Raw genomic sequence first — 21,905 nt, 5'->3', positions numbered from 1 at the left:
CTAAGGTTTTTTCTGTTTTCTTTGGTCTGTCTCTCAATCCTTTGAAGATACCTAAATATAATTCTTTTGAATTCCTTATCAGAGAATTCCAATGCTGCTTCTTCCTCAGGGATGTGTTCTGGGTCAGTATCATCTTCTCTTGTTTCTACCACTTTATCTTGCTTTTTTGTGTGAACTGTGATGGTCTGTTGTTTCCATAGCATCGTGGTACTGTATTAAGATCTCTGTTAATTGTTTGTGAAGAGCAGTCAAGGGTGATTCAGGCTCTTCTTGGTGGTTTTTTTATCATTGGCCAGTTGGTGGAAAAAGAGGTGTTGGCTCTTGCTCAGTAAGTGAAGTTTAGGAGGTGTGGGTGTACTTGTATCTTATGAGGACTGTTGCTGTCTCCCAGTCAGTTAGGCAAAAATTACAATTGAATAACCATCAAAAAAACTATAAGCACATGGACAAGAAATATACCCTGAAATCACACAGGACCAGTGACCCAAAAGAAGAAAAAAGGGGGGGGGGGAATGAAGAAGCAAACAAATAAATCTGCAATATCTGGGGATAGGTCACTAAGAGTAAAAAGGCAGAGAAGGAGAATAATGAATAAAGAAAATAAATAAAGAAACAAACCAACAATACAAAAGAAAATAAAAGCAAAAATAAAACAAAACAAACAAACAAAAAAAAACCAAACCAACAAGGGATGGGGTTAACCACATAAGAAAAATGAGAAAAGAAAAAAAAAAGAGGAAGGTGTTGACTAGGACCTCTTCAGTTGTGCAGTGCACTTCTGGAGAGTTGTTGGGGTTACTGGAAAGCAGAACCTCTTCTTAAGTCCCTGGAATCTGGTAGAGCGCTGTCTCTTTAGGTTGTCACTAGCTGCTGGTTATGTGTTGATTTGTTTTGTCTTGGTTTTATGGTTTAATGTTTTGAGAAGGTGAAGCTGGTTTTTTGTTTTTCATTGATACAAGTGTTTTGGGTCGCTCTGCTGTTTTCTTTGTGGTGGTAGAATCCCTGTGTGTAGTGTGGATATGTGTTTCTGTTTGTCGTAAAGATGGTTTATAGTTCGAAGCAGGAGGTTTTATGGTAATTGGCTGAATATGTTTTCTTCTATTGAGTGAGTGAAGATATGGGTGGAGAAGGTGGGAGCATAAGAAGGAAAGCTTGGTGTTGCTAGGGTCGGTTTCTATGGCTTTGAGCAGGCAATTTTTGATGATGTATTTATTTGTAAGACTGAAGTTCAACTTCAGGAAAGATTCTTATTGTTAGAGTGTCACAAATTTCCGCCAATTTCAGGCACACTCAAAGATCCCATCTCCGCGGCCCCACAGCGTTAAAGAATGGCTCCAACACAAAAATCCCGGGAGTGCAGTTTCTTCCCTCTCCCTGTTCCGTCTGCCCGTGGTGCTGACATAATCCCGCCAGATTGCTAATGGCCAGCTCCGGATTTTGTCTGTGATACCGCCCAGCTGCAGCGCCAAAAATGCATGCAGTTTGAGCTGTGGGTTGGTGGAGTACCTGCTAGTGACCTGCAGTCCCGATCTCTGTGACAAAGAAAAGCACGAAGTCTCCCAGTCTAACCCCAGTCTACTCGGTGACCCAGTGGGAGGGGAGGAAGCTACCCTTCCTGTCACAACAGTAAGTTTTCCTCCAAGTCTCATTGGAGGTGTCTGTGCCCACAGCCAGCAGCCAGGAGACCCAAATTACCTCCAAAAAATCAAGATGAGCTGCTGGAGGCAGGTCTCTGCTGCTGTCCACCAGAATATTACAGTGGTCGCTGGTAAACTGTTATAAGGCGCCCTTCCTCTTGGCTCAGGGATCTCAGGCGGGCACCTAGCCCGGCACACAGTGACTGCTCCAGAAGAGTTTCCAATGCCTCTCTCGGGTGCCCATCCATCTTCCTCCAGCAGTTCCTTCCTAAATAATCTCCCTGTGCCTTTCCTCTAATTCTGCTCTTGCGTGTTTGATGTACTCTGAATCTGTGAGCTGTTCAGAGCACTGAAATTCCTAATTTAAACTGTTGTGGCTAGTTTTCCAAGACCTTAGATGCCAGAGGGATAAAGCATGCTGTTCACTGGCTTGACTCCATTTTTCAAGATTCATGTTCATACAGATTTCGTATTACTTGGTTCTACAGTCAACATCAATGGAAGCAGCAGTGAAGACATCAGATGACATACTGCACTGGGAAAATCTGCTGCAAAAGACCTCTTTCAAGTGCTGAAGAGCAAAGATGTCTCCTTGAAGACCAAGGTGTGCCCAATGCAAGCCATGGTATTTTTTCTATCACCTCATATGCATGTGAGAGCTGGACAGTGAACAAGGAGCACTGAAGTAGAGCTGATGCTTTTGAGTTGTGGTGTTGGTGAAGAATACTGAACATCCCATGGACTGCCAAAAGAATGAACAAATCTGTCCTGGAAAAAGTGCAGCCAGGATGCTCCTTGGAAGCGAGAATGGCCACACTTCATCTCACCTACTTTGGTCATGTTGTCAGAAGGGACCATTCTCTGGAGAAGGATATCATGCTTGGTAAAGTGGAGGGTCAACAAAACAGGGGAAGGCCCTTGGTGAAATGAATTGACCCAGTGGCTGCAACAACGAGTTCAGGTATAGCAAGGATTGTGAGGCTGGTACAGGACTGGGCAGGGTTTCATTCTGCTGTGCATAGGGATGTTGTAAGTTGGGGACAACTCAACATCACCTAACAACAATAACAAATTACATGAGGTAGTTCCACTCTCTTCTAAAGGGTTGCTATGAGTTGGAATTGACGCAATGGCAGTGGATGATGGTAGTGATTTTAGCATCTTAAAAAAAAAAAGACTACCAATAAACTTTTAGAGTTTGAAAAAACCTCTAAGTTGAGGCTCAAAAGGAAATGTTTTAGAGAAAAGTCAAACCCACTAATACAAATTGTTTGTGCTTGATATCTTACAGAAAAGTAGGAGTCATAAAGGATAACATCATTCAGTTACTTATGAAATGTGAGCTACTTTGATTTGCTTACTCTATACTATGCTTTGCTCTCACTGAGTGGTACAGGCAGTTATTGTAGGAACCATGATGGGTATCTGTGATGTTTTCTACCTTAGATATAAGAAAATGTTTTAGAAAGTTAAATTTTAGAATGTTTTAGAAAAGAGTATGTTCATATTATAAATATAAAATCTTGAGACAGGGAAGAATTGCAAGAAGAGATCTTAGGCAGGCCTGAAGCCTATCTCAACTGTAGGTACAGGTGGAGAATAAGTCTTTTTATTCACTTAGTCTCTGGGTTAATGTTCAAGATACCAGAATTATTAAAAGTTACTTGGTTAACAGTCAGGTACAAAGCCAAAATCCAGAAAAGACAGGATGGGTTAAGAGGGTTTTAAACAATACAACCTAGTGAGAATGAAAACAGAAAGAAAAAAAAAAAAACTTCTCTAAGAATCTAGACAGGATTCTTATACTAATCAAGCAAGTACCATATTGTCTTGGTATAATACGCTGATTAGGCTGATGCAACACATACCACACACACTTTTCTGTTAGTTGCAAAACAGTCATATCTTTGAGTACACAAACTAAATAAAAGTGTTCCCTTCTGCAGGACTAATTACCAAAAAAACAAAATAAAATTAACCCGTCCTCTTACCAAAGAGCAAGGTTTTGCCAGCAGAAATGGAGTAAGAGTTCAGCCTATACTCATTCCCTCAGCAGATGATCAAAAGTCATACCTGCATACAAGCTAAACAACCAATACAGCACCCTTGGAAACTGACAGCCATGAGATTTGCCTTTCTGAAAATGTATATTCTCTTAGCTTCGTTCTTTAACCACATCAAAAAACTTGTATTTCTTGCCCATGCCTGCTGGTGCTTTCTCTCAACTTTCACTCTAGCGACAATCATACAACTATCTATTAGAACACAATTCTCTACAAGCTCTAGAGTTTCTGCACATTTTACAGGAAGAGGTACTGCCTTAATTCTGGATTTTATTTTCAAGGATACTTATGTAATGAACAGTCTCTCTTGAACAAAGGGCAAGTATGTTTATTATCCATTATAAAATTTGTTTTCTGTAGGCTGAGAGTTCTTCTCCTGTAATGCAACCTACTGTGTCAGCAAGTGTCATATGATTGTCTTTACAACCCTGGGGGTATCACATGTGGCACAAATACTGATATTCTAGATACAGGCATACTTTGGAGATACTGTGGATTTGGTTTGAGACCACCACAGTAAAGTAAGAATCATAATAAAGTGAGTCACATAAATATTTTGGTTTCCCAGTGCATATAAAAGTTATGCTTACACTACACTGTGGTCTATTCAGTGTCAAATAACATTATGGAAAAGTTTGAAATATTGTGAGAGTGACCAAAATGTGACACAGAGGCATGAGTGACCACATGCCAATGGAAAAAATGGTGCCAACAGACTTGCATGATGTAGGGCTCCACAAAAACTTCAATTTGTAAAAAATGTAATTATTTGTGAAACACAATAAATTGAAGTCCAATAAAATAAGGTATGACTATACTAGTGATACATCATCCTCTTTTGAGTCTGGAGTTCCATCTTTTCTGCCAGCATCCATAACACTATGGCAATCTAACTTGTTAGTTTGCAAGTAGGGTAAAATCTCAAAGTCTTCATAGTTCTTGACACTACAATTAAAAAAATTCTCAAGAATACATTATACAGTCCACTAAACAATTTCTTTTTTTGGTTTACAGTATGTGTCTTGGCAACACTGACAAACTAATCTTGTTACCTTGTTTAAGAAACCACAAAAACTCGGTTACATCTATTTTCATGTATTTTTACAGTGTTACTGCACTTCATTAAGGAGTTAAGGTCTAAAGTTACCACCTAGGGAGAAAAAAAAAAGTGACAACTACCCTTACAATTTCATAAATTGCTAAAAGTAGAAAAATCACCAGAAATCATGCATACATACCATAGTGAAATTCTCATATCATTAAAGGCACAAGATAACTGAAAGTAATTAAGAAACAACAAATTTGTGTCTCTTCTCCTATGCTCAGTCTTAGGCTTAAGCAATTAAACTTAAAGTACCTTGCTCTTTTTAAAGGATGTGTAGTTAAATCTGTATAAAATCATCTATTATGTGACTTCACTATATTTATATAATTACATAAATCTGTAAAATGATAGTTACAGCCTTACACTTATAAACTAGCTTTAAATATTTGTCTGCAAAAAGCCCAGAAACATTGAACCAGTCACAAATCAATGTTTCTCCCAGCCATGCAAAGAGTTTTCATTCCTAATTTCATAAAATTCAGTTTTTTTCCTAATTATAGGTTTCTCTCTTAGTACCAAACAGCTATAAACAATCGATGTGATGCTTCATTACACTGTGATAAAACTTCATCCAGGATCGAATTTGTAATCAAATATCTAAACAATCCATTTCCGTGGTTAGGAAAACAATGAAGGTTTCCCATTCGTTTCTTTAAAAAACTGCTTTATGTTCTCATCATTTGGGATTGTTTTTAAAATATTCAGTGCTGACTCTTGGCATAAAGATTTTCCTCTGTTCTCTACTATTTCTCTATAGCACTTTCCCAGAAATAAAATGACTAGATCAAAGTTTATGAAAATTTGTTAGGGTACTGACAACCACAGCCATAAATTTTTTTTTTTTTTTTTTAAAGCTGCAGCAATTTACACTCTCCTTAAGGGCATATGTGCCTGACCAGTTCACCTATCCTTAAATAAACTACAGGTACTACTTACTCACTGCTGTCGAGTCAAATCTGATTCACAGCGACCCCTACTTGGGTTTCTGAGGCAGTATCACTACAGAAGTAGATTGCCCAACGTTCCTTCCGAGGAGTGGCTGGTGGGTTTGAACAGCCAGCCTTCTATTTAGCAGTCAAATGCCTTAGGCACTACGCTACCAGAACTCCTAAACTATATGTAGTACCTGGGTTATTAATTTCCCACTTACGTCCAAGCCACAGTTAAAACCAACTCCCATAAAGCCTATTATATTAAAAATTCAAACTATAAACAATGGTTCCTAATAACAAATGGGCACTGCAACTTGTATCAAAATATTATTTCAGGCAGTCCCTCGGTTATGACTTACAGACATAACTTCCAGACAATTCCAATTTTTCCTACTGGCTCAGTCATGAATGAAGCAAATGAAGCAAAACAGTAAGAGACCCAAAGTTTTACCATTTGACAGACTCAGCACAGTACCCAGAATGGGAAAAATATGGGTCGAATCTCTTGATTGGGAACCTTGGAAGAGGCGTAGTGAGGCCCTTCAGGACCCTGGTGTGTAAGGTTGGATTACTGGCATGACTACAGGAGAGTGACACACATTCAAAGCAGCCAGGTCAGTGGCCAATATGTTTGAGCAAGATGCCACCATCTTTGAACAGGACAGTGCTGCTCAGGACTGTGCTCAAAATCCAAGGGAAGAGATTTGGTTGTTATATAACACATAAACTGTCCCTTTTCTATAAGAGGGATAGAAAGCTTATAGCAAGGTTTTTCCTGTAATTTTTTCCTGTTCCAGGTATCTTTCCAGTTCACCATAACTTTTTAAGAATTCAGTTCTACTCCTGTGATGCTTGTGTGGCTATGATTGAATCAGGCAGAACCAGTTTGAAACCCGGACACATTTTTAAAAACACAGGAAAAGATCTTATACCTAACCCAGCGACTGATTATACTGTATTATTATGTTAAAGATGTCTTAGTGTATCTGGAAGTGTTTCTTTAATGTTTTTTGTGTATAGAAAAGTACGTTATATACTAAGACAAACAGTTAACTAACTAACATTAGATATATATCATACTTTTTCAATTTATATAAAAATTTAACTTGAAGACAGACAAGAACAGAATTCATTCATAATCAGGGGACTGCCTGTATTATGAAGTTTAAATAAGGTGATAATTTGATAAATGAAGAAATGTACTTTGTAATTTGAATTTCTATTCTAGCGAAGTTGTGTATTTTCCCAGGTATTTTCTAATTGTTTGTATATACCATTGACAGCACTATTTGCTCATGTCGTTTGCTTATTTTTCTACTGGAATCTAAAAATTTACCTTATTGATTTATGTGAGCCCTTTACATATTTAAAGCATATAGCTGGTCTTGTTCAAACTCTTTTTTGAACATAGTTTCCTGATTTTGTTTAAATTTTAATTTTATGGTATTTTTAAAGGAACAGACATCATCAATATTAGTATTTTATTAGTTTAAACATTTAATTATTTAATCCATTTGAAATTTACTGTTTTTTGGTGTTAGATAAAGTTCTACATTGATTTTCTTTCCACTAAAAAGCAACCAGATTGTTCCAGTATTGTTCTATTTCCTACACTTTTGTGATTCTACTTTTACAATAATTATTACATATACTAGATTCTAATTTTGGATCATATATTCTGTTGAACTCATTTACAACAGTGTTTGATTACTTTGTTGTTGTTCTTGTTATGTGCCGTCGAGTCAACCCAACTCATAGTGACCCCTCCTTGGGTTTCTGAGGCGGTATCGCTATGGAAGTAGATTGCCCAACCTTCCTTTTGAGGAGTGACTGGTGGATTTGAACTGCCAGCCTTCTGGTTAGCAGTCAAGTGCCTTAGGCACTACGCTACTAGAGCTCCCTTTGGTTACTATAGTTTCATTTTAATATTTAATAGAACAAGTTTTCCTTCTTTATATTTTTCTTTTAAAACCATTTTAACTTTCAGATAAATTTTAGACGTACTCTCTGAAGTTTATATGTAATGCTATACTTTTATATTAGAATTGTATTAAGTATAGAAATTATTTTTCGGGTGAATTGGCATATTATGGAAACTGACATGCTTTTCTCTATGGTTTTATATTAAGCCTTGACCCTACTGAAAGGTTTAAAAGAAGGAATTACATGAACACTTACCTTTATAGAAGAATGCCGAATATCTAATGCATAGGTGTATTCCCAAACATGTGAATTTAATTTTAAAAATTTGCTTGTATCTTCTCCATTGATTCCAAGATTTTGAAGGCCATTCATCAATCTTCCTTCTAATTTCAGCGTATCCAAAATACTTTATGTTCAAAGAAAAGAAATATGTTTTATTTTGATTTGCCCAAAAAACTATTTTTTAAGATTCATAAAAGTTTGATAGACTACTCAGAGCATCAGAAACAAGTTTCATTGTTATTGTTAGGAAAATAATACTATTAAATAAAATTCAATACATAATGCAAATAGTTCTTATAATTAATTATCTAATGCAAAGATATATTAAGGTTTATTTTTAGTGGTAATAAAGTATTATTATAATTTAAAAGAGAAGACAACAAGGTAGGAAGGTGTATTCTTTACCAAAGAAGTAAAGATATGATCCTCATTCACAAGTCAAACATGAGGGAAAATTTAACAGTTCTTAAACAAAAAGGAAAGTATTACTGGTAAACACCACCACCACTAAATAACCCTACTGACCAAAGTTCAGGGAATTTGAATTTTTAAATACTACTGAATCACTATTTAATAAGCTTGTCTTATGTACCACGGAAATGCCAAGCTCTTTCTCAACAGACCTCTTTTGAGATTCAAATCACCCCAGGGACCTGCACAACTGTGGCCATTCATCGTAGCACTTTCCACAATAGCCAACATATGGAAAAAATCAAAATGTCCATCAACAGATGAATGTATAAACAAAATATGGTATATATGGAAAATGAATATAAAAAATGAAAACATCATACCAACTGAAATAAGTTGCAAAGGACAAATACTGTCTGATCTCATTTATATGAAATAATACATAGAAACCAAAGATTCTTAGGAGATAACTATGATAAAAAGAACATTAACTTTAATATTATAAATCACTAATATAATAATAAGATGTACTCTGGGCCATAACAGTACTTTCTGATGTGGCTTCTTGTAATTCTTAACCTCTTTGCTGTTGTTGTTGTTATGTGCCGTTGAATCAGACCCAACTCATAGCAATCCCTCCTTGAGTTTCCAAGGTGGTATGACTACGGAAGTAGATTGCCCAACCTTTCTTACAAGGAGTGGCTGGTGGATTTGAACCACCAGCCTTCTGGTTAGCAATCAAGTGCCTTAGGCACCACACTACCAGAGCTCCCTTAACCTCTTTCTTCTCTTTCTCTCTTTCTCTATTTATTTATTTATTATCTTTTTACTGTGATTTGGATGAAAGTTTAGATGGAAACTAGTTTTCCATCTAACAACTCATATACATTTTAATTTGTGACAATGATTACAATCTCAATGTAACAGCACTCTTCCTCCCTGTGTTTCTTGTTTCCATTCATTCTTCTTTCCTATTCCTTCTGGCCTTTGGAGCTTTATCTCTGGGCAAATGCTGTTATTTTGATCTCATGTGACTGATTGATAGCCTTTACTGAACGAATGCTGACCTGGCCTATGGAAGCTTTAGTTCCTCCTACTACTTCTAGGATGCAAGGAAGAAGAGCTTTGCTGTGGGTACAGTCCAGCAGCAACATGGAGAGGTTGGACAATAAAACTGAGAAATGTAGTGAGAGACAGGAGATGAGAAAAAGGGCAAAAAATAATCCATCCCTCCTTCCTTTTCCTAAATGGACATCTCTGAAATAGTTACATAGGACATTTCTCTACACCAGAGTGTAACTTCACCATTATGACATTTTTTTTTTTCTCCTTGCCCTTTCTTCCTCCTCCATTTTCTCATCTGAAAAAGTATCTGCAAGGTCTGTTTCAGTTATGACATTCTAAGATACTTTGAATTCTCCTATAAGAGAATACCACAAAAATAAGCTTATTTTACATAATCAAATGCATATACTTGCTTTAACTTTAAAGTTATTGGGTTCTGACAAATACTCAATTCAAGATAATGTTTACCTTCACATAAACCATCATTAGTTTGTATCAGTAACTTAATGCTTACCTAAAAGGGTCATATGCATCTGTATCAATACGAAGTCCATTTATATATAGACGAGTATCACCTGGCTGAATATCAAATCTATCTTGAAGATCCTTGAAACAGAGCAGAATAATAGTTAACTGCCTGATATAACAACAGTGATCTATCTCAAGTAGCAGCAAACTATTTCTATAAAGAATCAGAGAGTAAATATTTTAGGTTCTGCCAGCCCAACAGTCTCTATAATGACTACTCAATTTTGCTTTTATAGCATGAAAGCAGCCATAGGTAATAAGTTAAAAAAAAAAAAAAAAAAAAAGCCAAGATACATTTCAATAAATCTTAAATTTATAAATCTAGATTTCTGTAACAAGCTGGAGTTGGTCTATGAGCAGCAGTTTGCCCAACTCCGACCTAAGTAATGGGACTCTTATGATCAGAGACAGAATTAAACACTTGAATATTTTGATTTTCCAGTAAGTGACAGTAATGTTTTGTTTACTACATTTTAGGTAGTGTATGTGTGTGTACACGCACATTCACACATACATATTGTCAATTTGGTGGTGCAATGTTTAGCATTCAGGTACTAAATGAAAGGTTGGAGATCCAAACCTACTCAGTGGCTCTGTGGAGAAAAACCTGGTGATCTGCTACCATAAAAGTTACAGCTAAGAAAATCCTATAGGACAGTTCTACTCTGCCACATGGGGTCACTATGATTCAGAATTGACTCCACAGTACCCAATAACAACATGTAATAGAAGAAGAGGCTTGGTAGTGTGATGATAAAGTGTCAGCTGCTATCCAAAAAGTTGGTAGTTAGAACCCAACCAATAGCACTGCAGGAGAAAGATCTAACGATCTACACTATAAAGATTTGTTGTGGTGTGCCACTAAGTTGATTTTGACTCAGAGATCCCACAGGACAGAATGGTTGTGCCCCCAGGTTTACTAGGCTATAATCTTTCCAGGAGAAGATCACCAAGTCTTTTCTCCCATGGAGCACCTAGGTGAGTTTGAATCACTGATCTTCTGGTTAGCAACACAGAACTTAACAATGGTGCCAACAGGGCTCCTTTCCATAAAGATTACAGCCTAGAAAATCCTAAGGGAAAGTTTTCTCTTTCACATGGGGTCACTATGAGTTGAGATTGACTCGATGGTACCTAACAACAAAAGCAACATATATTAGAAATGGCTTAAGGCACTAGAACATTAACACAATTTATAAAAGGTAATGTCCAAGGTAGACGGGGCAAGATTGAAGACATTTTACCCAGACCCTCCACAACAAAGACCTAAAAAGCTAAGTGATATAGATTTTTTTTGTGTGTATACACACACACACACACACACATATAAAACTGAGCTTCAATGGAAATGATAAAAGTAGATCAAACACAAATTATATGAAAACACTGAACAAAAACTGTGAACAAGGACATGGTGATTTGTCAACTGGCCTAGCACAGCACAGTCATTTTGAATGATTGCAAATGGTGTACCAATAGAAGAAGGAACCAGATAACTGGCTCTGTTCCCAGACTACAGCAGCACCTCCACCAGCAACCAATGAGGTGTTACCATCACCTTACCTCTCATACTCAGTGACCAAAAGTGAGGCCACATATAATCAACATATTAATGCAATTACACTACAAAGTCTTAGAGGCAACAGACAACTTCAAATCACACACAAAAAATAACAGGATAAGATGGCTCAAATTCAGAAGAAAATTTTAAATCATATGGTAACCTCAAAGAAAAATGATAAACCTTTGCACTAAAATAAAAAGAAGACAAGCAGAAATATAAAGAAAATACTGAAAAAACAGGAAGAAAGGAAAAGATAATGCTATTCATAAACAAAATGAACTCAATACAAAAAATTATATGGACAAAGAAATAAGCAACACCAAGAAAAAGCACATGAAAAAATGACAGCAACAAATTCATTCCTCTCCATAATTACACTGAATGTACATAGACAAAATGCACCACTCAAGAGATGGAGAATTGCACACTGAGTAAGAAAACATTACTCATTAATATGCTATCTACAAGAGACACAGCTTAGAGACAAAGACAAAAACAGAATAAAAATTAAAGGCTGGAAACAGATATATCAAGCAAATGACAACCATAAAAGAGTAGGAGGGGCAATATTAATTTCTGATGACACTGCCTTTAAGACAAAAATCACCATAAGATTCAAGGAAAGACATTATATAATGACTAAAGTATCAACTGAACATGAGTAAGTAACCATAATAAATAACTATGCACCCAATGAAAGAGTCCCAAAATACATAAATCAGACTTTAACAGAATTAAAAAGACAAATAGATGACTCTATAGTAATAGCAGACTTTTAATACACCATATTCAATGAAAAATAGAACAATAGGAAAGAAACTCAACAAAGACACTGAAGAATTAAACAATACAATCAACCAACTTGACCTTACAGACATCTACAGAGCACTTCACCCAACAACAGCACAAGATACATTCTTTTCCAGCACACACAGAACATTCTCCAGAAAAGACCAAAGCAAGCCTCAATAAATTTTAAAACACTGAAATACTGCAAAGCATTTTCAAAGTTTACAATACTATAAAATTAGAAATCAATAATAGAAAGATCAATGGAAAAAGAGCAAATACAAGGAAACTAACTAACATACTCCTTAAGAACTAGTGGCAAATAGAAGAAATGAAAAATAAAATTAAAAAATTCCTTGATTCAAATGAGAATGAAAATACAACATATGAAAATCCTGGGACACAGCAAAAAGCAACGATCAGAGGTCAATTTATAGCAATAAATGCACATATCAGAAAAGGAGAGCCAACATCAATACTTTACCTTATCACCTCCCACAATTAGAAAAAGCAACAAAAAATGCCTGCAGTCAGCACAAGAAAAGAAATAATAAAGAATCGAGCAGAAATAAATGAAATAGAAAATAGACAATAGAAAAAATCAACTAGTCTGGAAGTTGGTTCTTTGAAGATGAATAAAATTGATAAACCACTGGCAATCTTAACAAAGGCAAAGATGAAGAAGATAAAAATAACACAAAAAGGAAATGAAATGGCAATGTCACAAGAGAACCAACAAAAATATAAAGGATAATACCAGGAGCTCTGGCAGTGCTTTTGACTGCTACCAGAAGCTTAACAGTTCAAACCCACCAGCCACTCCTCAGAAGGAGGGTTGGGCAATCTACTTTTGTACTGACGTTGCCTCGGAAACCCAAGGAGGGGTCACTGTGAGTCAGGATGACTCAACAGCAGTGAGTTTGGGTTTTCTGGTTTATGAAGAACTGTACTTTAAGAAATTTGAAAATCTAGAAGAAATGGACAAATTTCTAGAAACATACCACTTACCTAAACTAAAACAGACTGAGGTGAAAATCTGAACAGACTCATAACAAAAGTAGAAATTGAACAGGTTAAAAAAATTTTACCAAGAAAAAAAGGCCTGGCCTAGACTGTTTCACCAGAGAATTCCACCAAATGTTCAGAAAACTGACACCAATCCTATTCAAACTATTCCAAAATATAGAAAAGAATAGAATTCTCCCAAATTCATTTTGTGAAGAAAGCATAACCCTTGATACTAAAACCAGGCAAAAATACCACTAAAAAGGAAAACTACAGACAAATATTCCTAGTGAATATAGACAGAAATCCCCAACAAAATTCTAGCTAACAGACTCCAACCACATATCAAAAAGAATACATCATTATGACCAAATTGGGTTCATACTAGGTTTACAAATATGGTTCAACATTAGAAAAATAGTCAACGTAATCCATCATATAAAGTAAAAGAACATGACCATATCCATCGATGTAGAAAAGGCATTTGTTAAATCCAACACCCATTCCTGCTAAAAACTCTCAGCAAAATGGGAACAGAAGGAAAATTCCTCAACACAATAAAGGGCATATATACAAAACCAATGGCCAACACTATTCTTAATGAAGAGAGACTGAAATCATTCCCCTTTGTGAATGTGAATCAGAGATGCTCTCCATCACCACTTCTATTCAACACTGTATTGGAAGACAATAAGGCAAAAAAGGGAAATCAAAGCCATCCAAATTGGTAAAGAAGAAGTAAAAGTGTCCCTGTTTGCTGATGATATGATCCTACACAGAAAAACTCCAAGAGACTCAGCAAGAAAACTACTGGAACTAATTGAGAGATTTAGCATAGTGGCAGGATACAAGAATCAACTTACAAAAATCAGTTGGATTCTTCCACACCAGGAAGGAGACTGCTAAAACGGAAACAAGGAAATCAACGCCATCTATAATAGCTACCAAAAAGGAAAAATACTTGGAAATAAATCTTATTTGTGACATAAAGGACATATACAAAGAAAACTGCAAAACACTACTTCAAGAAACCATAAGAGATTGACATAAATGGAAGAACATACCATGCTCATGGATAGGAAGATTGAACACTGTGAAAATCCCAATACTACCCAAAGCAATCTACACATTCAATCTAATTCCAATTCAGATTTCATTAACATTTATTAAAATTATGGAAAAAACATTCACTAATTTTGTATGGAAAGGAAAGAGACCTCAGAGATGTAAAGAACTATTGAAGAAGAAGACCAAAGTAGGAGGTCTCACACTCCCAGATCTCAAAACCTACTATATAGCCATAGGAGTCAACACAGACTGGTACTGGTACAATGACAGACACACAGACCAGTGTAACAGAACTGAGAACCAAAAATAGATCTATTAACCTATGGTCAATTTATCTTTACCATAGGGCCAAAATCCATTAAATGGGGAAGAGATGGTCTCTTTAACAAATGGTACTTGCAAAACTGGTTATCCATTTGCAGAAAAATGAAACAAGATCCATATTTCACACCATACACAGACACTAACTCCAGATGGATCAAAGACTTAAATGTGAAATTTAAAACTATAAAGTTGCTCAGGGAGAAAGTAGGGTCAAATGAAGGGGTTCTAATTCATAGCATAAATAGTTATAAAGTATAAACCAAAATGCATAAACAGCAGAAGATAAACTAGGTGATTGTGACCTTCTAAAAATTAAATTATCATGTGCTTCAAACCAAAAGAGTAAAAAGAGAACCTACAGATCGGGAAAAAATATTTGGTAATGATGTATCTGACGAAGGACTTACCTCTTAAAATTTACAGAAAACTCCAACACCTCAACAACAAAAAAAAACCAAACAATCCAATTAAAAAATGGGCAGAAGACATGAATAGACACTTCACCAAAGAAGATATTGAGGAAGTCAGCAAACAGACAAAGAAATGTTCACTATCATTTACCATTAGAGAAATGCAAATCAAAACAATGAGATACTATCTCACCCCAACACTAATAACAAAGTTTAACAATACAGAAAACAACAAATGGTGCCATGGATATGGAGAGACTAAGACTCTCATACACTGCAAGTGGGATTGTAAAATGATATAAGCGCTGTAGAAATCAGTATGGTGGTTCCTTTAAAAGTTGGAATTAGAAATACCATTTGATCCAGCATTCCTATTAGGAGGTATGTATCCTAAAGTTTTGAAAGCCGAGACACAAACTGATATATGCACATCCATGTCCATCATAGCACTACTCACAACAGCAAAGAGATAGAAACCACGTAAGTGCCCATGAACAGATGATGGATAACCAAACCATGGTACAATGGAATACTATGCAACACTAAAGGATAGCACAGAATCTGCAAAACATTGCATAACATGGATGAACTTCAATGACATTATGCTGAGTGAAATATGTCAGTCACAGAAAGAAAAATATTGTATTAGTTCACTATTATAAAAAGTCAAGGAAAGGTTTATACAAGGAAAGAAACTTTCTTTGTTGGTTACCAAGGATAGGAGGGGAGGGGAGAGAACACTACTAGACAGGTAGAGACAAGTATCGATTCAGGTGAAGGGAAAGGCAACACATAAAAATGAAAAAAACAAACAAAAAGACATGGCTCAAACACTCAAACAAGTGACCCAAAGATAGGGCCAGAAAATCTTCTGGAAGAAGAAATTCTATTGGAACTATCTGATAAGGAATTCAAAAGAAATATACTTAAGTGCCTTCAATGAATTCAGTGGAAGTTCAAGGAAACCAGACAAATTAAATGAAAGCAAAATCCTAGAAGAATGCAAAAACAATACAAGAATGAACACAGAAAACAAATTGGAAATTAGAACCACACAAAGATACCAAATAAAAATCCAGAAGATTAACAGTAATATTCAGAAATAGCAAATGTATTGGAAGGACACAGTAGTATAACAGAATCAATATGGAACAAAGAATTAGCGAGATTGTGGACACCCCTCTCAACACAAATCTATCAGAGAAACAAACAAACAAACAAAAAAACAAAAGAAAAGAAAAAAAGCCTAAGAATTGTATGGAACATCATCAAGAGGAATAACTTGCCACTGATCAAAATTCTACAACAGGAAGAGATCAAAAGAAAGCAATGAGAATATTGTCCAAGATTTCTTGGAAGAAAACTTCCCTAGCATCATGAAAGACAAGAAGATAAGCATTCAAGAAAGTCAGTGAACCCTAGAAAGGATAGCCCAAAAGAAAATCACCACGACGTATCATAATCAAATGTTCTAAAACCAAAGGCAAATAAAGAAGTTGGCAGAATAAGCAGAAAAACCACACACACCCTCTTCAACAAAGAAAAGGGGAACCAATTAACACAGATACAGAAGATAATCCTGGAGCCCTGAGCTTTGAAGGGAAGGATATAGAAGTGGACTAAACTTCAACTACTGGAAGAACTTGCATAAAAACACCAAAAAGAAGACATACGGAGCTGAGGGCTAGCAGCAATCCTGATGGCACAGAAAGCTTGGATATTGCCGAGTCATGTTAGGACCTAAGAATTAACCTAAAAATCGACCCTGCTAGCCAGGGGCTGCATGGAGGACTGTACTGGTGGCTGGTGAATAAAAGGGGAAGTACCAAAGAGGAAGGTGGGCTGAGCTGTGAACTTTTGTCTGTTAAAAGGGTGCAGCCATTTTGAAAGTTTACAAGTATTTTGACCATTTTGGATATTTAAAGTGACAGTGTTTTACCAGATTCCAGGGTCTTAAGAATAGGCCGCACTTGCTGGGAACAACAAGGACATCCCAGATGTCAACAACTGGAAAGCTGTGATATTCCCACTGCTACTCTAAAACCACACGCCCTCTTGGGAGGTGTGGCCATCCCTCACTCCCACGTACCTTCTGGCCAGCAGGAATTCCATCCCAGTCTGTGTCCTAGGAGGGTGCGTGGGTGCCATGCCCCACCCTGCCCAGTTTTTTTTTTCCAATTTGTTTTTGTCTGTTATAAAATTATTATTATTATGATAGTCCTTTTTAATCTTTATTCTTTCCTTCCCAGGTTCCCGTTTTCAGCTTTTTCCCCTCTTCCCTGATCCTGATTCCAATTTTTTTCTTTCTTGTGGTTAACCCCATTCCTTGTTTTTCTTTTTGCATATTTCCCATTTTTGTCTTCATTATTCTCCTACTCTACCTTTTTTCCTCTTATTGCCCTCTCCCCAGTTGTTGTGCATTTGTTTTTTCTTTTTCTTCTCATTTTCCTTTTTTTGGTGACTGTTCCCATGTGTTTATGCAGTGGGTTTTTGGTCCCCTTGCTTTTACTTTTTGATGGTTTTTCTCTGAGTGGGAGACAACAACTGTGCCAATATGATGCAACCACACATTTTCTGAAGCTCCACTTACTGAGTGAGAGCCACTATTTCCTTCTCCACCAACTGGCCAATGATAAATGACCAACAAGAAGAGCCTGACTCACCCTTACTGCTCTTCATGCACAGTTAACAGAGATCTAAATACAACAATGTCACAATGTCTTGAAGACAAAAGACCATCACAGTCCACACAAAGAAGCAAGATAAAGTGGTAGACAAAAGGGAGAAGGATACAGACACAGAACATATCCATGAGGAAGAAGCAGAATTGGAACACCCTGACAAGGAATTCAGAAGAACTATATATAGTATCTTCAAAGGATTGAGAGACAGATCAAGGAAAACACTATTAAAATTAAGAAAAATCAGACAAAACCCCAGAACAATTTGAGAAGAAAATACAAGAATAAAATGACAAAAAAATGAAAAATTAAAAAAATAATACAAAATCTACAGATAGAAATCCAGAAGACTAACACTAAATTTTCAGAAATAGATAACACATTGAAAGGGCAAAGGAGTAGAACTGAATCAACAGAAGACAGAATTAATGAGATTGAAGACAAATACCTAGTACTTCTGTGGAAAGGGATCAATCCAAAAAAGATAAAAACAAAATGAAGAAACCCTAAGGTTCATGTGGAATACCATCAAAAGGAATAACCTACATATAATCTGAATTTCAGGACAGAAAGAGAAAAAGGAAACCACTGAGAAAACTGTCCAAGATTTATTGGAAGAGAACTTCCCTGATATGATGAAAGATGAGAAAACACCTATTCAGTAAGTCCAACGAACTCCAAACAGGATAAACCCCAAAAGAAAATCACCAAGACATATCATCATCAAACTCATCAAAACCAAAGACAAAGAAAGAATCCTGAAAGCAGCACAGGAAAAAAAAAAAAGTTACTTACAAAGGACAACCAATAAGAATTAGTTCTGTTTTCTCAGCAAAAACCAAGCATGAGAGAAGGCAATGAGGTGGCTTATATAAAACTCTGAAAAAGAAAAATTTCAATCAAGGATTATAGAGCCGGTAAAACTGTCCCTCAAATATTATGGTGAAATTAGGAGATTTCCAGAAAAGCAGAAACTAAGGGAATTTGTTAAAACCAGACCAACCTTACAAGAGATACTAAAGGGAGTCCTTTGAACAGAGAACCAATAATAGCAAACAACCACCAACCATTAATACACAAGATGACATAACCCAGAAACCAGCACAGGTATGCAAGTATCCAAAGTCAAATGAGCTTACAAGATTGCAAACAGGAAACCAGACACATCAATTGGCAAATGAGGACAAATACAAACCAGAAAGACAGAGAAACAGTGTAGTTACAGAACTTCTAAATGGTGAGGAAGTCAAGAGAGTTGCAAGATAGAATGGACTGTTACAAACTTGGGGAGAAAATTATAAATCAGAGGGTAACCTCAAAGAAAAATGATAAACCTTCACATCACAATAAAAAAGAGGACAAGCACAAATATTTAGCAAATACTAAAACAATAACAACGGAAATGATAACACAACTCATAAACATAATGAGCACAGCACAGAAAATTACATGGAACAAAGAAACCAGGAACACCATGAACAAAACACCTAACAAAATGACAGCAACCAATTCATACCTGTCGATATTACACTGAATGTTAATGAATTGAATGCATGACTCAACAGACAGAGAGCTGGAGACTAGATAAGAATACATAATTCATCCATATGCTGTCTACAAGAGATACACCTTAGAGATGAAAGCAAAAAACAGACTATAAACCAAAGGTTGGAAAAAGATCATCAAGCAAATGTCAACCAAAAAAGAGAAAGAGACAAAAACCACCATAAAAGACAAGGCAGGACATTATATAATGAATAAAGGGTCAAGTGAACAAGAGGAAATAACCATAATAAATATCTATGGACCCAATGAAAAAGCCCCAAAATACATAAATCAGACTTTAAAAGAGTTGAAAAACCAAATAGATGACTCCACAGTCATAGTGGGAGACTTTAATATACACTTTCAATGAAAGATTGAACAACTGGAAAGAAACTCAAAAATACAATCCACCAACTTGACCTTACAGACCTCTACAGAGCACTTCACCCAACAATAGCACAATATACATTCTTTTCCAGTGCACATGGAACATTTTTGATGACAGACCATATGTTAGGCCATAAAGCAAGCCTTCAGAAATTTAAAAACATTGAAATACTGCAAAGCATCTTTTCAGATCAAAATGCTGTCAAATTAGCAATCAACAATAGGAAGATCAATGGAAAAAGAGTAAACACATGAAAACTGAGCAACACCCTCAAGAAAGTGTGGGTAAGAGAAGAAATAAAATATGAAATTGAAAAATTCCTTGAATCGACAAGAATGAAAACACAACATACCAAAATCTTTGGGACACAGCAAAAGTAGTGATCAGAGGCCAATTTATACCAATAAATGCGCACATCAAAAAAGAAGAGCAAGCCAAAATCAACAGCTTAACTCAACATCTCCAAAAATTAGGGAAAAAAAAGAACCCACCAAGGAAAGCCTACAGTCAGAGAAGAAAGAAAATAATAAAGATTTGAGCAGAAATCAAAGAAACAGAAAGTAGAAAGACAATACAAAAAATCAGCAAGACTAGAGATTGGTTTTTTGAAAAGATTAATAAGACTGACACTGGTAAATTTAACAAAGTAAAAGAGGGAGAGAATACAAATAATATGAATAAGAAATGAAATAGGAGACATCACAACAGAACCAACTGAAATATAATGGATAATATCAGGATATTATGAAGAACTGTACTCCAACAAATCTGAAAATCTAGAAGAAATGGACAGATTTCTAGAAATATACTACATACCTAAACTGACACAGACTGATGTAGAAAAACTGAACAGATCCATAACAAAAGAAGTAATCGAACAGGTCATAAAAAAGCTATCAACAAAGAAAAGTCCTGGCCCAGATGGTTTCACTGGAGAATTCTACCAAACATTCAGAGAACAACTGACACCAGTCCTACTCAAACTATTTCAAAACATAGACAAGGATGAAATCCTCCCTAATTCATTTTATAAAGCAAGCATAACCTTGATACCAAAACCAGGCAAAGATATCACTTCAAAGGAAAACTACAGAACAGTATCCTTCATGAATATAGATGTAAAAATCTTCAACAAAATCCTAGCTAATAGACTCCAACAACATATATATAAAAAAAAAAAATTATGACCAAGTGTGGTTCATACCAGGAATGCAAGGACAGTTCAACATTATAAAAACAATCAACATGATTCATCACATAAATAAAACAAAGGAAAAGAACCACATGATGATATCAATCAATGCAGATAAGGCATTTGACAAAATCTAACACCCATTCCTCATCAAAGCTCTCAGCAAAATAGGAATAGAAGGGACATTCCTCAGTATCATAAAGGGCATACAGGCATAAATGTAAAACAAACAGCCAACATTATTCTCAATGGAGAGAGACTGAAACCATTCCCCTTGCAAACAGGAACTAGACAAGGATGCCCTCTATCACCACTTCTATTCAACATTGTATTGGAAGTCTAAGCCAGGGCCATAAGGTAAGAAAGGGAAGTCAAAGGTATCCAAGTTAGTAAGGAAGAAGTCAAACTATCCCTATTTGCTGATGATATGATCCTAACCCAGAAAACGCAAGAGACTCAGTCAAAAATCTACTGGAACTAATTAAGAGATTTATCATGTTGTTGTTATTGTTGTGTGCTGTCGAGTCAGCCCAACTTATAGCGACCCCTCCTTGGGTTTCCAAGGTAGTATTATTACAGAAGTAGATTGCCCAACCTTCCTTCTGAGTAGTAGCTGGTGGGTTTGAACCACCAGCCTTCTGGTTAGCAGTCAAGTGCCTTAGGCACTACGCCACCAGATACAAGATCAACATCGAAAAATCAGTTAGATTCCTCTATACCAGCAAGAGATTGCTGAAAAAGAAATCAGGAAGTCAATACCATTTACAATTGCTACCAAAAAAAATTAAAATACTTGGGAATAAATCTTGTACCAAACAGTTTCTTTGCTATTCATAAGGTTTTCCCTGGCCAATTCTTTCAGAAGTGGATGGCCTCTTCCTTCTTCCTAGTCTGTATCAGTCTATAAACTGGGCTGTTACCTATGCACCAGGTGCATCTCACTGGGTTTTAAACACCAGAGGCTCAGCCTCAAAACTCAAGTCTACATGTCAC

At 36.1% G+C, this 21,905-nt stretch overlaps 1 protein-coding gene across 1 annotated transcript in view; it reads right to left on the bottom strand.

Annotated features, from left to right (window-relative positions):
* The window catches only part of UGGT2 (UDP-glucose glycoprotein glucosyltransferase 2), a 601,530-nt gene that overhangs the window by 314,734 nt on the left and 264,891 nt on the right, over positions 1 to 21,905 (bottom strand). The window contains exons 11-12 of the mRNA XM_007944010.2: positions 9,933 to 10,024; positions 7,916 to 8,066 (exon numbers count right to left, since the gene is read on the bottom strand). Of these exons, the coding sequence (XP_007942201.1) occupies positions 7,916 to 8,066; positions 9,933 to 10,024 (243 nt within the window). The remainder of the gene's footprint in view (positions 1 to 7,915; positions 8,067 to 9,932; positions 10,025 to 21,905) is intronic.

Source organism: Orycteropus afer, unplaced genomic scaffold (assembly GCF_000298275.1).
Source record: "Orycteropus afer afer isolate SDZICR_OR568_19922 unplaced genomic scaffold, OryAfe1.0 scaffold00117, whole genome shotgun sequence".
Lineage (NCBI taxonomy): Eukaryota > Metazoa > Chordata > Mammalia > Tubulidentata > Orycteropodidae > Orycteropus > Orycteropus afer.
Note: the sequence above shows the minus strand (reverse complement) of the source record. Positions and strands in the feature narration are given on the sequence as shown.